A 16541-nucleotide genomic window follows, 5' to 3' on the forward strand; every position below is an offset into this window, starting at 1 on the left:
TGCCCCTCCCACGCACATGTGCATGGTGTGCGCGTGCTCTCTCTCTCTCTCTCTCTCTCTCTCTTCCAAAAGTAAATAAACATTAATAAAAAGAAAAGTCAGACATTCAACAGACTGTGTCCCCTAGGCACCCTGTGCATTATTAGCTATGACTCCACCCTTTACTTCTCAGAAGTTTCTTTGAAAATGATTGAATTTTATAACAAAAAACCTTGATTAATATACCTGTATCTGGGCATTGTTGAATGTTAGCCAGTAAAATTAATAAAAATACTCATAATATTAAGCACTTTCTATGCCTTGCCTCTTTTAATCCTCACAGTTCTCTATCATAAATTTCTCAAATGAGATGTTAGGACTAACGGGTCAAGTAACTTTAAGATCACCTACTCAATGGCAGAGCCATTTGTTTGATTGTAGAGCCAGGCTCTTAATTACTATTAACCAGTTTGGTGATATTGATTGGTTTTTCTGTCCTAGTGAGAACATTTTAAAAATGAAGTTTTAGACCAAAATGTGTTTATACTGCTTTAATGGTAAGCCTAAGTTATATTCTTTTGAACCTAGGCAATGACATTTAATCAGGTAATCCAGACTGGGCCAGATGAAGAAGGAAGTGATGACAAAGCAGTTACTGCTATGGGAATCCTGAATACCATTGACACACTTCTTAGTGTAGTTGAAGATCATAAAGAGGTAAGAAAATGATCCAGTGTTACAAGGTTTTGATTCAGGTTTTAGGGAATTTAGAGCCATTCTTCAACTGTACTACTGCTTTTGTTTCTTAATTATGATATACTACACATAACATAAAATTTACCATCTTAGCCGTTTTTAAGTAAATAGTTCAGTGGTTTTAAGCACACATTGTTGTGCTACCATTACCATCATCTTTCAAGTTTTCTTCTTATACAGTTGTCTTTTGGAAAGAGAATTGTAATCATGAATTTTTTTCTAATGAAATAATTTGGGGCACCTGAGTGGCTCAGTCAGTTAAGCGTCCCAACTCCTGACTCTTGACTCTTTGTCCCTGCCCAGCTCACATGCGTACTCTCTCAAATTAAATAAACTTCATATATTTTTTAAGTTTATGGGGTGCCTGGGTGGCGCAGTCAGTTAAGCGTCCGACTTTAGCCAGGTCATGATCTCACGGTCCGTGAGTTCGAGCCCCGCGTCGGGCTCTGGGCTGATGGCTCAGAGCCTGGAGCCTGTTTCCGATTCTGTGTCTCCCTCTCTCTCTGCCCCTCCCCCGTTCATGCTCTGTCTCTCTCTGTCCCAAAAATAAATAAAAAACGTTGGAAAAAAAAAAAAAGTTTATTTACTTATTTTTGAGAGAGCAAGTGGGGGAGGTAGAGAGAAGATCCCAAAAAGGCTCCGCACTGTCAGTGCAGAGCCCAATGTGGGCATCAAACCCATGAACTGTGAGATCATGACCTGAACCGAAATCAAGAGTTGAATATTTAACTGACTGAGCCACCCAGGCATGCCCCTCAAATTAAATAAACATTAAAAAAAAATAAAAATGAAATAATTTAAAACATAAAGGATAAAGAACAGAGAAAAACAAAACCAATAATACCCTTTAACCACCACCTAAGTATATTAGATTTTAAAATTTTGTAGGATATCCTTTAAACTTTCTTTTTTTTTTTTTTTTTTTTTTTCAACGTTTATTTATTTTTGGGACAGAGAGAGACAGAGCATGAACGGGGGAGGGGCAGAGAGAGAGGGAGACACAGAATCGGAAACAGGCTCCAGGCTCTGAGCCATCAGCCCAGAGCCTGATGCGGGGCTCGAACTCACGGATCGCGAGATCGTGACCTGGCTGAAGTCGGATGGTTAACCTACTGCGCCACCCAGGCGCCCCTAAACTTTATTTCTAATAAGAAAAGCAATTTCAGATAGATGTAATCGAGGCCCTTGGGGTACCACTTCGCAATCTTATTTCCCTACTTCTTTCCCTTGGAAATAACCAGTGTCCTGAATTTGGTGTTTAGAATTCCAGTGCAGATATTTATATGCATAAATCATGTTTTCAGGTTATCTGTGAATTGCCTTTTGCAATATGAAATTTTTTGTAAGCTATTTATATTCTATATTATAATTGGAAATAGGTAGAATCCATGAGGAATTCTGTAGCTGCCTTATGGTTAACAAATCAGTTTTCACTATATATTTGAAGAGTTGAAAATGTTGTAAGTATATGTATTTGAAATGGATGTCCTGGTTCTATACCCAATTAGTAAATTTTATTGTCTCGTCTCCCCACTTTTTAAACATTCTGATGCCTTCCAGGGATTTGGGATCTGATTGAGGACCATAATGACAATTAAAGAGCAATTTGTATTTTCAGTCTTTCTTAAATGGCTTGGGGCATGGTTCACTATATCTACTGTAATTACATAAATAGAGGTGACTTAAGCATTGGAGTGGTAGAAATAATGCCTTCTTTCAAATAATTTTGCTGTAAGCCACTGACAGTGATGTCTGGACTGCGATAATCTATATATAAACACAAAAAGGTCTGTAATCTATTTGCAAAATGATGTGGCTCCTTTATTTTCATAATTATTTACATTTTCCTAGGATATTATGTTTTCTTCTTTAGGTAAACTACACATTATTGCTCTTGTTTGTTTCATCATAATGGTATTTCATTAAATTTAAATTCCTTATTGACCCACAATTTTATGAGTCACTTCAAAGCAAAGATTTAAAATGATTTCTTAAAATACTATATATTTCAATAAGCAGTGAATTACATTTATGTTATTTAATAATTTATTCAGTGGTGTGGGACAGTTACATACAATTTGTATTCTCCTCTTTCAGATAACCCAGCAGCTTGAGGGCATCTGCTTACAGGTCATTGGAACTGTTTTACAACAGCACGTCTTAGGTATATACCTCTGTGTTTAAAATTTGCTGCTTTTTTACATCAGCAAGCATTGTCCTAATGACTCCATACTCTCTTTTAGAATTCTATGAGGAGATCTTCTCTTTAGCACATAGTTTGACTTGTCAACAAGTATCTCCACAAATGTGGCAGCTACTACCTTTGGTATTTGAGGTTTTTCAGCAAGATGGGTTTGATTACTTTACAGGTAAGTCAAGTCAGTAACTCAGTAGAAATACTGAGGATTTCCCCCAATTTGATTCATTTTTAGTATATAACTTAAACATATGCTTTTGAGTATTATAAGTGCTCCATTGTTTAGATGTTATCACTAGAAGTTAATGCTCAAGGACAATAACATTGATACCCATTTTATATTTGATTTAGTTATCCTTTTAGGTTTGTTTTCTTTAACACATATTCTCACCTTCCTGCCCCCTATTAGTCTTTTTTGTATAATAATCATCTTTGTATAATACAGACTAACTATAAGGGACCAGACAGTCTCATATTTGCTTTCTTTTTCTAAGGAGATTTTTTCAGAAACAAAGCATTTATATTAGTAAAGATATTTAAATTTTATTAATTTTTTGGTTTAATTCATTTTTAATGTTTTTATGCTTTTTATTAATACAGATATGATGCCTCTGCTTCATAATTACGTAACAGTTGATACAGACACACTTCTGTCAGATACCAAGTATCTTGAAATGATATATAGTATGTGTAAAAAGGTAGGTCATTTTTAGTAAATGTAAGGATATATTTCATCAGGCTGGTACTACAAAAAGTATGCAATTGTGAAGAATGAAGATACATGATACATTACGGCAAATATATGGGTCTGACAGAATAAGGGCTTTAAAAGCTATAAACTAAAAAAGACTGGGTTCTAGATGCCACAGTAATGGCTTTGACAAATGTTTGTCTTCTGTCTGCCCTGACATTTAATTGGAGTTACAAATTTTTTTGAATTTTAGAGTGCCTGGAACTTACTTACCTTAGCCTGGTTCTTTGCTAGGCTTTGATTCAAAAGAAGGAAAGAATCAACTGATTTGAGAGATACTTGAAAGGATCAGGAATAGTTAGAAGTGTTTATTATACAGAAAATTCTTGGAGGTTACAGGTTTATGGAGACTATACGGAAGTTATTTAGTAAATAGCAAGATTGTAAAAGCCAAGGATTTTTTTTTTTAATGTTTGTTTATTTTTGAGTGAGAGAGAGAGACAGTGTGGGCAGGGGAAGGGCAGAGAGAGAGGGAGACACAGAATCCAAAGCAAAAGTCAAGGATTTATTTAAAATGAAAGTCAAATAGTACCGTGCCATTTCTTAGAAAATCACAAGTAAGTGTATGGTGAATGTAACTTTTTTTTTATGTTTATTGATTTTTGAGAGAGAGAGAGCATGAGTTGGGGAGGAGCAGAGAGAGAGAGAGAGAGAATCCCAAGCACAGAACCCGATTCAGGGCTTGAACCCACAAACGGTGAGATCACGGCCTGAGCCAAAATCAGAAGTTGGACATTTAATGGACTGAGCCACCCAGGCACCCCAGTTAGTTAGTTTTATATAATGTTTTTCTTAAACAGAAGGTAGGGAATAAAATCTTTGAATTGGGGTCCTTCATTATCAGTCAATATAATTGAGTAGCATTTGCAGTTCTATCAGTGTTGAGAGGCAGCAGGGTGTTTAATACCAAGCATTTAAAAAAATGATTTTGTTCTATGGCATTTTTTAGATGGGCTTGTCTCGTTGATCCTTTTCTTTTTGAACATTTCATCACAAAATCATTATCTGGTATATTATTATTTATTGCCAGTTACACAGTTTATGTTACTACTCTGGGAATATTGATATCCATACCATTTATTTGCCTTTTCCAGAAGTTATCCTTAACACTTCGAGTCCTCTAACGCTAACTAGCACAAGTCCAAAAATTTCTTGTCTGGGAACAGCATTTGCCATCAACAGGCTGGCTTTTCTTCTCTCTCACTTCAATGACACTATTTTTTATTTTGTGAGATTTATGTAGAGAAAAGGCTTTCCTAGCAATGTTAGCTTCTTAAAATTTATTCTTTCTTTCTTTCTTTTTTTATTTTCACTTTACATAAGAGCCAGATATCCTTAAGAAAGGTATGGTGCTTTAGCTACCAGGGTTGTATGAGAAGATAGTAGTTTTCAACATGCAATAATCCAGAATGACACTATAGGGGAAGTGATTTGATTAGACCAGGAGGTAAGAGTGCTGAAATAAGACCAACCAGTAATTCCCAAATCCTCACTGTTGTTTTAGATTATAGTCTGTGTAATAAATATTGCAATCATATATATGAATTAGAATATCTTAAGAAAAACTCCAGAGACTAGACAGGGGACAGAGAAATTCCTTGATTTAAAGGTTTCATGATGCCTCATTGCAGTTTTATATTCTGTATTGATCAGGTTCTTACAGGAGTTGCAGGAGAAGATGCAGAGTGTCATGCAGCAAAATTGTTAGAGGTCATCATTCTACAGTGCAAAGGGCGTGGCATTGACCAGGTCAGTGAGGCAATGATTAATGTTTCCTATCTGAGGCTTCAGAGAGATAATCTTTCCCTCCAGTTTTTTTCTTTTGGGGTATTTTTTGTATATTTTGTATGTTATTATTTATTATGACACTGTAGATAACATTTTTTTAATTGTTGGCTTAAAGTTAATATATAATGATCATATGTTTAGTATGTCTGAAAATATGACAAGTTTTATGGCTACTTGTTATCATGCAGAGTGAGTTTTTTTTTTAATAGTATGCTGTGGAGTATTGTTTGCCACATTATTACTTCTCAGTAAGAAAGATTTAGTTGTTAAATTTCCATGGTCAGTTTCAGTAGGAGTTTTTTTTCCAGCTCTATTGATATAATTCAAACATAATGTTATATAAGTTTAAGGTGTGTATGTAATATGATGAATTGATACACATATATTGTGGAGTGATTACTACAATAAGGTTATTAGTAAGAATATTGTGAATCCACCTGGCTATTGTGGTGAGGCTCAGTGAAGATTTGTCTTCTCTAAAGTTAGATTTCTCAGTGAATCCTTCAACAATATAAACTATTGGGTCATCCAATGGGGATAAAAAGAAGTTGGTTGAGGCAACAAGTTAATATGGGTAGGATGGTTAGATTACTATTAACAGTTTTGGAATATTTTGCTCTTTATAGTGCATTCCCTTATTTGTGGAAGCAGCTTTAGAGAGACTGACAAGAGAGGTGAAGACAAGTGAACTTCGGACAATGTGCCTGCAAGTTGCCATTGCAGCTTTGTATTATAATCCACATCTCCTTCTGAACACCTTAGAAAATCTTCGTTTCCCTAATAATGTTGAACCAGTTACAAATCATTTTATTACACAGTGGCTTAATGATGTTGATTGTTTCTTGGGGTAAGTGACATACATTGGATCTTTGTTTATTTAACTTGGTGAGAAACTCTGCTTATTAAAAAAAAGAAAATATTTTGTTTATTTTTTAGGCTTCATGACAGAAAGATGTGTGTTCTGGGCCTGTGTGCTCTTATTGATATGGAACAAATACCACAAGTTTTAAATCAGGTTTCTGGACAGATTTTGCCAGCTTTTATCCTTTTATTTAACGGATTAAAGAGAGCATATGCTTGCCATGCAGAACACGAAAATGACAGTGATGATGATGACGAAGCTGAAGATGATGATGAAACCGGTAAGGAATTTGTGGTGGAGGAAGCCAGACTTACCGACTTCAAAATATCATTGGACTTGTTTTTTAGCCTGTCTCCTAAAGAAATATGGATCATAACCAAATGCTTTCATGTTCATTCATTCATAGAAAGACTGCCTTATCTTCCAAATAGAGTAAGGTGTATGAACGCAGGAACTTTGGATAGATCTCCAACATGTAAAGCAGCTCTAGGCATTTATGGTTTTTAGTGTGGGCAAACATCTATCGTCTGTTAGCGCTAACACCTAAGTATACCTACGCTATAAAATTAAGTCAATTAGATGTTGGCTAATACATTTCATCTGTAGAACACTAGACTATAAGAGTATAAATTGATAGAAAGTTGGGTAATGGTTTAAAAAAAAAAAAACTCCCAAAAGCTACTCTATGGATATAACATAAACTGTAATTTTTTTATTGGTATTTGGTTTGGTATATACCATAAGTTCCAGAGAAAAATAAGTGCTGAATCTCATATTATGTAATCCTTTTTCAGACCTCTAGTATTAAGAATTGTGGTTGGGTTTCTTGGGATTTCTATGAGAAATTTTTTATTCTAGGGGCGCCTGGGTGGCTCATTCGGTTAAGCATCCGAGTTCAGCTCAGGTCATGATCTCACAGTCCGTGAGTTTGAGCCCCACCTCGGGCTCTGTGCTGACAGCTCAGAGCCTAGAGCCTGCTTCGGATTCTGTGTCTCCCTCTCTCTCTGGCCCTCCCCCATTCATGCTGTCTCTCTCTGTTTCAAAAATAAATAAACATTAAAAATAAATAAATAAAATTTAAAAAAAATTTTTTTATTCTATTGCTGATTTTATATATATACATATATATATATAATTTGTTTCATTATTTTGAGAGAGCGTGCATGTGAGCAGGGAAAGGGCAGAGAGAGAGAATCTCAAGCAGGTTCTGCACTGTCAGCACAGAGCCTGACACAGGGCTTGGTCTCACAAACCATGAGATCATGAGCCAAAATCAAGAGTTGGACACCTAACCAAGTGCCCCTGTTACTGAGTATTTAAACGCTACTTCCTGAAACTTGAATTTATTCAATTGTGATTTGTAATTTATTGACTGTGGTCACTGTCACTTTGTTGAGTAACAGAATACTGTTAACAAACGCACCTATTTATGACTCTGTGGTAGAGGAACTGGGGAGTGATGAAGATGATATTGATGAAGATGGGCAAGAATATTTGGAGATTTTGGCTAAGCAAGCAGGGGAGGATGGAGATGATGAAGACTGGGAAGAGGATGATGCTGAGGAGACTGCTCTGGAAGGCTATTCCACAATCATTGATGATGAAGATAACCCTGTTGATGAGTATCAGATATTTAAAGCTATATTTCAAAGTAAGTCAACTTTTATATGTAACTCAGCTAGGTCTATATGATCCATTTTCCTGAATCCATCTGTTCTTGTTTGTGTCTGTCACTTAAAGAAGGGATTTAGGTATATCAAACCCAAACTAGAATATGATTTAGGGATTGGTAGCTAAAGTATACAAAGTTACTTCTACTGTTACCATAGAGTTTCAGAGTATTGATTGCCTCATTTTATTATTTTACTTTTATTTAGATTGTCACGCTGAAACATGCACATTATAAGAAAATGGTGTAGTTCAAAGTTTATACAATGACAGTTCCTCTTTCCCACTTCTGATTCCTAGCCTTTCAGCATTTTCCAGAGGTATCCACTCTTACATCTGTTTGTTGTGTGTTTGTGTATTTGTGTATCTTTTTTTTTCCTGGCCAAAACCATAATGAACTTTGGAGAATTTGACCATTTTTAACATTAGTGGTCTTAGAATCCCTTTTCTTTTTTCCTGTAGCACATTGTATGTGGCTTTACCATCTTTTACTTGGACTTCAACAAAATATAACATCAGTGTTCCATCCAACTTAAGAAATTCAAATTGGCACTATATTTGAAACACCCTTTTCTCCACAGTTAACGACTATGTTGACTGTCAGTTCTATATATTATGAGAACTTTGATGTAGAATAAATTTTCTGATAACCAAGGCATTACTCTTCCAATCCCATGACAAAGCATTTTTGATACAAGGTTACAGAAACACAATAGCTTTTCAAGTTGATCATTTTCAAGTTGCTTTTAACTCTGAATCTTTTATTTTATTATTATTATTTTTTAATGTTCATTTATTTTTGAGAGAGACAGAACATGAGTAGGGGAAGAGCAGAGAGAGAAGCAGACACAGAATCTGAAGCAGGCTCCAAGCTCTGAGCTGATAGCACAGAGCCCAATGTGGTGCTCAAACCCACGAACTGTGCGATCATGACCTGAGCCGAAGTCAGACACTCAGCCAACTGAGCCCCCAGGCACCCCTAACTCTGAATCTTTTAAATGGTTGAGGTACTTGTAAAGTTTCCCTACTCTATTACTTAATTATATAAGACCTGGTTTCAGTTCTGATTCTTTATTTGCTTAGAGATATAAATTATGAGAATGATTAGATTTTTTTGAGGCATAAGCCAAACCAGAATTTTTCCTCCCTATCACAAATAAAGTAACTTCACTTATTATTGGGAAAATATAAAGTAGATCAGAATGTCGGTATTGGAGGTGAAGTAGAAGGAACAGAATAGAAAGGAACTACCAGGCCTCTCATAATTTCCCTTTTTCCCCTTGTTTTCTTTTTGATAGCTATACAAAATCGTAATCCTGTGTGGTATCAGGCTTTGACTCATGGTCTTAATGAAGAGCAAAGAAAACAGTTACAGGATATAGCAACTCTGGCTGATCAAAGAAGAGCAGCCCATGGTATGTCAATTGACCACAACCCCTCTTTAATGCAATTAATGACTTGATAGAGCTCTAAAATCTTTATATTAAATGATATAAAATTATATAAAAGCTACAATTGTTGCAGGTGATAGGAATTCTGAAGGAAGGAAATGTGAAGGAATGAAGAAATGAATTCTGTTTTTACCCATAGTGCACTGATTTTAAGTGTAATTGGAGACTACTTTCAGTATACAATAGCTTTGATAAAGTTGCTCAAGCTTACGGTGATGGCTTGATAGTAGAAAGTTCTATTAATAGTGTAAACAAATTTTTAGGTTATGAAAACTATGCATTTTCTTAGAAATATATTAAAGGAAATCCCAGACATCATCACATCTTAGCATCTTTAAACATTTCAGTATGCATTTTAGAAAAGGACATTTTAGATAATATATAGCCTAACAATTTTCTGTAGGTTTTAATACCATTAGCCAAACTAGTTTAATATAAAAAGAAGTATTCTCCTTATAGAGAAAGCATAGCTTCTTATTAAGGTATTTTATATTTGGATTTGCCAACACTAGATTCATTGGCTGTTACTCCCTTTGAAGACTAAATCCTGATTTGGTATTTGACTCAAAAAGGTTTATTAAAAAAATTTTTTTAACATCAGAAAGTGAAAGTTGGCTAATGTCTATAGCATACAACAGCAGAGTTTATCTTCTCCATATAATGTACCCCTCTTTTATTTCTATGTAAGAGAAGGGGGAAGAGGACAACTTTGGAACTTCCTAGCTAATACTAGTGGGTTAATAAGCTTTTGTTAATGTCTGTCAGTTTCTTCTCTTCTTCAGAGTAGTAAGAAGATCAGATACTCTATTAAACTTCCACGTACTTGTTTTTTTAGAATCCAAAATGATTGAGAAGCATGGAGGATACAAATTCAGTGCTCCAGTTGTGCCAAGTTCTTTCAATTTTGGAGGCCCGGCACCAGGGATGAATTGAATTATCACTTTGTTTCCTGCTGTGTGATTGTAGTGAAGAGCTTGTGTTCCTCCTAGTAGCGGTTCCAGAACTGGTTCATGTTATCTACTCTAAACTAATTGATCAATAGATGGACAAAAAAACCCAGGAGGTGGGACCTGATCATGCAACTTGGCACTGAAAAAGAAACCAGAGGGATTTCAGCAGGGGGGAGGGGGAGGGAGGTAATTTGGGGGCTGTATTTTCTTTATTTTTTGAAGAAAGTAAGATTCTGACTGAAAGTTCAAGTGACACTGTGGAAATCTGAAACGAGGGCATGTCATGAAGGCAGCTTTTCTTTTTCTGAGGAAAAAATAGGCATGGGCTACAGGACTATTTAAAATGTCTCATTTACAGTATAAGCTCAAAGGTAGATGTAATTTTTATACCTATGAGTATTTGTCCGATTTCTGTCTCTTCCTCACCATTGGGTATCTATTCTTTATATGTAAATAAGATAAGGTAATCGATAGCCTTATTCAATCTTCATCATTTTCATTCATCAAAGATTGTTCCTATGTAGATTATTGAACATTTATTGTAGCACTACATAACTGATTAAAACAAATCTGTAAATGAATTAGCACTTTCATATTGAAACAAGCCTGCTAGCCTATGTATAAAATAGCAAAATGTTTGCTGTTTATAAAAAGAAGGGATGTAATGGGGTGGGGGGCAGGGGTAATTTCAAGTTATTAATTTAAAAATGAACTAGCAATTTTGTACCTGGTGACTTTGTGGTGCACTCACCTCTGATAGTGACTTGAATTCGGTATGTTAAAAGGGGTTAGTGATATTTCATTGCTGCTAAAAAATGGCAACTCCCTCTGTGTCCTGTTTTTTCTTAAAGCTCTCAGTGTACAAGTGGATACTTGGATACAAGACCTTACTGTATCAAATAAGAAAGGTGATATTTGAAGCATGTAAATTGGATATAAAGTTCTACTCTTAAAGAGTTGATAAAAGAGTATGGTTAAACATCTATATATGCAATCTATTAAAAGAACTTAATTCGGCTATTATGTCTTGATTTGATTGCAGTTTTTTCCTAATTATAAAACTTTTTCCTTATTGGCCTGTTTTTATCCTGTACCTGGAAACAGTGCAAAATGCACACTTCTAAAATTTAACATTTAATACCTGCCCATATCCCCCTCTCCTTATCTCTCCTACCCCTCTTGTTGATTGTGGTATCTGATCTTAGATAGATAGGCTGAAGGCACACGGTTCCCTCCAAAAACCACTATTGATACCACTGCAAAAACAAGCCAGCAACAAAGACAATGGAGAGGTTGGCTTGCTTCCCTCTCTCCTAACTGCATGTTCAAAAATAAGCCTTTATTGATCTTGAACATCTGTCAGATGAGTCATACATTGGGTTATTTTTTTATATACATGTATACACACAATATTTCAAATTGAAAGCAACATCTCAATGGATTCAAAACTATTAAATGCTGTTGTCTATAACAGACTAGGAAATTTATAATTGTAAAAATGAAACAAATGCACATATTGATATTTAAAATGCGTAATGAAGAAAACCCATTGGTGTTGTGCTTTTCTTGTATGCCAATAATTAAGCCACTACTGTTGGCACTGTGTGGTTTTCTATTTTAACACTGAAGGAGTGAAAGTATTTCCTATATTTATGAATTTACTATGAAAATCTTGGCAAAAAAAGAAAAAAAATTGTCTGTCTAAAATGTGTGGGTGAAAACTGTTAATCAAGTGTGTTTCTACTTTTTTCCCCCAAGTTGGACACCATCTGTATACCCTAGGTTGCTTAAGGGGATTTCACTATTATATAAAAATCAATAAAATTAAAATGGAGTAGTTGTATATATGCAACATTGTGTACAGAGGGGATATATTGAATAGTATTAAACATTTTCGTCTTCCTTTACCTTTTATCCCTTAATATCTAGTCTACTTTTTTAAATTTCAGACTTCAATGCTCTTTGAATTGATAATTCCAATTTTCACATTGTTATTGGAAAACCATATCTAATAAAGGTTTTAGTTATTCCCATGCACAGTATGAAAATTCTCATTTGCTGAGCTTTTATTCCAAGAAAACGTATTGTTATGTCTTTGAGAATTTTTATTGTCTCCTCTGTCATACAATCTAATCTCCATTTACAGATTTTAATTGAAAGTAAAGACCTTAAAATTAAATTATGTGAATATTAACTAGTACTCCAGTGTTAGTTTCTAATGTATCAAATATATATATCTCAGTTATTCACAGTATTTCCTTAAATTTAACATCAAATTATAGTTGTTGTGTTTTTTTTACAGATTATGCACGTTGGTATTTGTCAGTGCTTCTGGACAAGGTTGTAGAACTTTGGATAACTTCAAGAGTATTTACAGACTTGTAATTGGTTGCATGTAGATAGTATTTATTCAATATACAGCCTTTTCCACAGTTTCGCTAACCTATAACTTAAACTTTTTAATTTCTAGAAGTTAATTATGATCTGGTTTAGGTTTCAATTTTTGTTTTGTTTAACGGCTTTCAGCGAAAGCATAGAAACTTCACTTTTTGGTAAACTTAAACCATCTATTTTTTAAAAATATATTCATTTATCATTGTTAAAAAAAGTTAATCTGTTTCTCTCCAGGTATAAATGGTGATTACTAAGCTACACACCTTATCAAGATAGTGATTGCTGTGCTCACCTCTGGAAAAGACCAGAGTGTAGAGCAGGGATGGCCAAACCACAACCCTATGACTATATGCCTTTATTCAGCCCCAGATGTAGGCCCTGAAGCAAGCATGAAGAAAAGGTCTTTAAGAACTGTATTAATAGGACTAAACCACATCTTTGGGAAGATCTAACACAATGCCTTAAGCATAGTAGGCATTCCATAAATGTTTGTAAAATGAATGACCTAAAATTACATTAAAACCTATCCATTATAAAAATGTCAGTTTTGTTCTATATACTTTTAAGTTCTGGTGAAGATTATCTGTGAATCTTTATTAGCATGCCTAAATTCTAGATTTTACCCTTGATGAGGTTGGCCACTCTTGGAATTGCACTTTGGTGCATGTGGTTCTTACAAAGGGAAACTAGATACCCAGCTAGAAATCCGGGATTTTATCAGTATGTAAGGGGAAAGTATCTTTTAAGTAACTTCTTTGTGAAGTAATCCTCCCTTTCTCGGTTTTTTTAAAGCATAGGTGATCATATATACGTCTAGATTTTGCTTTCGTGTATAGATTGAAATTTGTCAGTTACACTCAATATTTGAATCCTGTATTTAAATGCTTCCTATCTGACTCTTAAAAGATTTTTTTTTTTCTTTTTGAGAGGGAGTGCATGTGCGCACGCAAGCAGGGCAGAGGGAGAGGGAGAGAGAATCTTAAGTAGTCTCCACCACAGTGCAGAGTCCAACATGGGGCTCAGTCTCTTAATTGTAAGATCATGACCTGAGTCAAAATCAAGAATCAGACAATCAACTGAGCCACTATCCAGGTGCTCTTTAAGAGTTTTTAGGGGCACCTGGGTGGCTCAATCGGTTAAGTATCCAACTTCTGCTCAGGTCATAATCTCATGTTTCATGGTTGTTCAAGCCCTGCATTGGGCTCTGAGTTTGAGTTGACAGTTCAGAGCCTGGAGCCTGCTTCAGATTCTGTGCCTCTCTCTCTGTCCTTCCCCTACTTATGCTTGCTCTCTCAAAAATAAACATTAAAAAATAAAAGATTAAAAAAATCGTTTAATGAACTGAAGCTAGAAATACAAGGGAACTCCTCAACCTGAAAAAAGGGCATTACCAAAACTCTTTTTTTTCTTATATTTATTTATTTATTTATTTATTTATTTATTTATTTATTTATTTATTTATTTATTTTTGAGAGAGAGAGGGTGCAAGCAGGGGAGGAGCAGAGGGAGACACAGAATCCAAAGCAGGCTTCAGTCTCTGAGCTGTCAGCACAGAGCCCAATGTGGGGCTTGAATTCATGAATCATGAGATCATGACTGAGCCGAAGTCAGATGCTTAAGCTACTGAGCCACCTAGGTGCCCCTCAAAAACCTTTTTTAAAAAGCTAATTAAAGGACCTAATGATGAAAGGATAAAAACTACAGTCAAGAACCAGACAAGCAAGTAACCTGTTGCCAATTCTGTTCAACATTTTACCTGAGATTGTGTAGCCAGGGCAATTAGGCAAGAAGAAGAAATAAAAGCCTTTCAGATTGGAATGGAAGTGAAACTTTGCAGATGACATGATCTTATAGAAAACTTATAGGAATCCACATATAGAAAAGAGCTAAGGGCTTAATCACAGTTGCAAGACACAAGATTAATATTCAAAAAAACCCCTTATATTCCTATACAATAGCAATGAAAATAAAATTGCATTTATAATAGCATCAAAAATTTAGCAAAGCTGAACATAAAGTCTATAAACGCTGTTGGAAAAAGACCTAAATGGAAAGACCTCCCATATTCATGAGTTGAAAGTATCATGATGGCAACACTCCCCAGATCTACAGATTCTGTGTAATCCCTAAAAAATCCCAGCTACTTTTTTTTTTTTTTACAGGAATTGACAAAATAATTGTAAAATTGTATGGAAATGCAAGGGACTCAACCATGACAGTGGTACTGGTGTAAGAATAGACATTTTATGCTGACTGATGGAATAAAGTTGAGAATACAGAAATAAAACTAAGTTTATAGTCAACTGATTTTTGACAAGGGTGCCAAGACCATTCAATATGAAAATAATCTTTTCAAGTGATTCTGAGACAGCTGGGTATGTACCCTCACACCGTACATAAATGTGGTTAAAAGATTTACATATAAGACCTCACTCAAACTTTGAAACTCTTAGGAAAAAATGCATTAATCTTTGTGACTCTGAATTAGGCAACGGTTTCTTGGATCTAACACTAAAGCACAAGCAACAAAAGGTTAAAATAGGTGACTTGAACTTCATCAAAATTTTAAACTGCTTCAAAGTGAAAAGACAACCCAGAGGACCTTTACAACTCAACAACAAAAAATCCCCAATTGAAAAAATGGGAATCCTGGGTTGCCTGGCTGACTCAGTTGGTAGAAGATGCGATTCTTGATCTTGGGCTCAGGAGTTCAAGCCCTGTGTTAGGCACAGAGCTTATTAAAAAAAAAAAAAAAAAAAAAAAAAAAAAAAATTCTTCAAAGAAATGACCTGTATCAGGAAAAGATGCTGAATGTCACTGGCCACTAGGGAAATCACAAGGAGATATTTCACACCGATTAGCATGTCTGTCATCGAGAAGGTGAACAATTACAAGTTTGAAGAGGATGTAGAGAAACTGGCACACTCAAATTCCTGAGAATGCTTACCTGTTGTAGAAAAGTTTGGCAGTTCCTCAGAAGACTGGAAATAGTGGAACACAGAAATGCTCCTAGATGTACATACCCACAAGAAATGAAACACATTTGCACAAAAACATGGACATAATTGTTCATAGCATTATAGCCAAAAGGTGAAAACCCAAATAACCATTAATTGATGGATAAACAAAATGTATAGTCACAACCAGTCGGATATTAACAATAAAAAGTAAGTACTGTTAACATGCTACAATGTGGATGAGCCTTGAAACAGTGAAAGAAGTCAAGTCAAAATGTTCCATTTATATGAAATGTCTAGAATTGTCAAATCCAGAGACAAATTAGTGGTTGTGGGAGTGGGAAAGGGAATGAAGGCTGCTAATGGATGATGAAGGTTTTCTTCTGGTGAAGATGACAATGTTTTATTTTTTCTTTAGGTTTTATTTATTTAAGTAATTCTACACCCATGTGGGGCTCAAACTCACGACCCTGAGATCAAGAGTCCAACCGAGCCAGCCAGGTACCCTGATGAAAATATTTTAGGTTGCATGTCTTGTGAATATACTAAAAACTACTCACGTATAGTTCAAAATGGTGAGTTTTATATGAATACCCCTATTTTCTTTTTTTTTTCAAAATATATTATTTTTTAAGTTTATTTACTTTTAGAGTAATCAGGGCAGAGGTGGGGGGCAGGCGGGAGCGGGGAGAGAGAATCCCAAGCTGGCTCCATGTTGTCAGTGTGGGACTGGATTCACCAACTGTGCGATCCTGGCCTGAACTGAAATCAAATCTGATGCTTAACTG

The 16541-nt window shown here is 35.2% G+C and overlaps 1 protein-coding gene across 1 annotated transcript in view; it reads left to right on the plus strand.

The window, feature by feature from the left end:
* IPO7 (importin 7) overlaps positions 1 to 12439 on the plus strand; it is a 46899-nt gene extending 34460 nt beyond the window's left edge. The window contains exons 16-25 of the mRNA XM_043580616.1: positions 568 to 696; positions 2833 to 2899; positions 2979 to 3104; positions 3533 to 3630; positions 5337 to 5432; positions 6098 to 6318; positions 6408 to 6613; positions 7778 to 7984; positions 9300 to 9416; positions 10288 to 12439. Of these exons, the coding sequence (XP_043436551.1) occupies positions 568 to 696; positions 2833 to 2899; positions 2979 to 3104; positions 3533 to 3630; positions 5337 to 5432; positions 6098 to 6318; positions 6408 to 6613; positions 7778 to 7984; positions 9300 to 9416; positions 10288 to 10385 (1365 nt within the window). The 3' untranslated portion in view covers positions 10386 to 12439. The remainder of the gene's footprint in view (positions 1 to 567; positions 697 to 2832; positions 2900 to 2978; positions 3105 to 3532; positions 3631 to 5336; positions 5433 to 6097; positions 6319 to 6407; positions 6614 to 7777; positions 7985 to 9299; positions 9417 to 10287) is intronic.
* The last annotated feature ends 4102 nt before the right edge of the window (positions 12440 to 16541 follow it).

The sequence above is a fragment of the Prionailurus bengalensis genome, chromosome D1, assembly GCF_016509475.1.
Source record: "Prionailurus bengalensis isolate Pbe53 chromosome D1, Fcat_Pben_1.1_paternal_pri, whole genome shotgun sequence".
Lineage (NCBI taxonomy): Eukaryota > Metazoa > Chordata > Mammalia > Carnivora > Felidae > Prionailurus > Prionailurus bengalensis.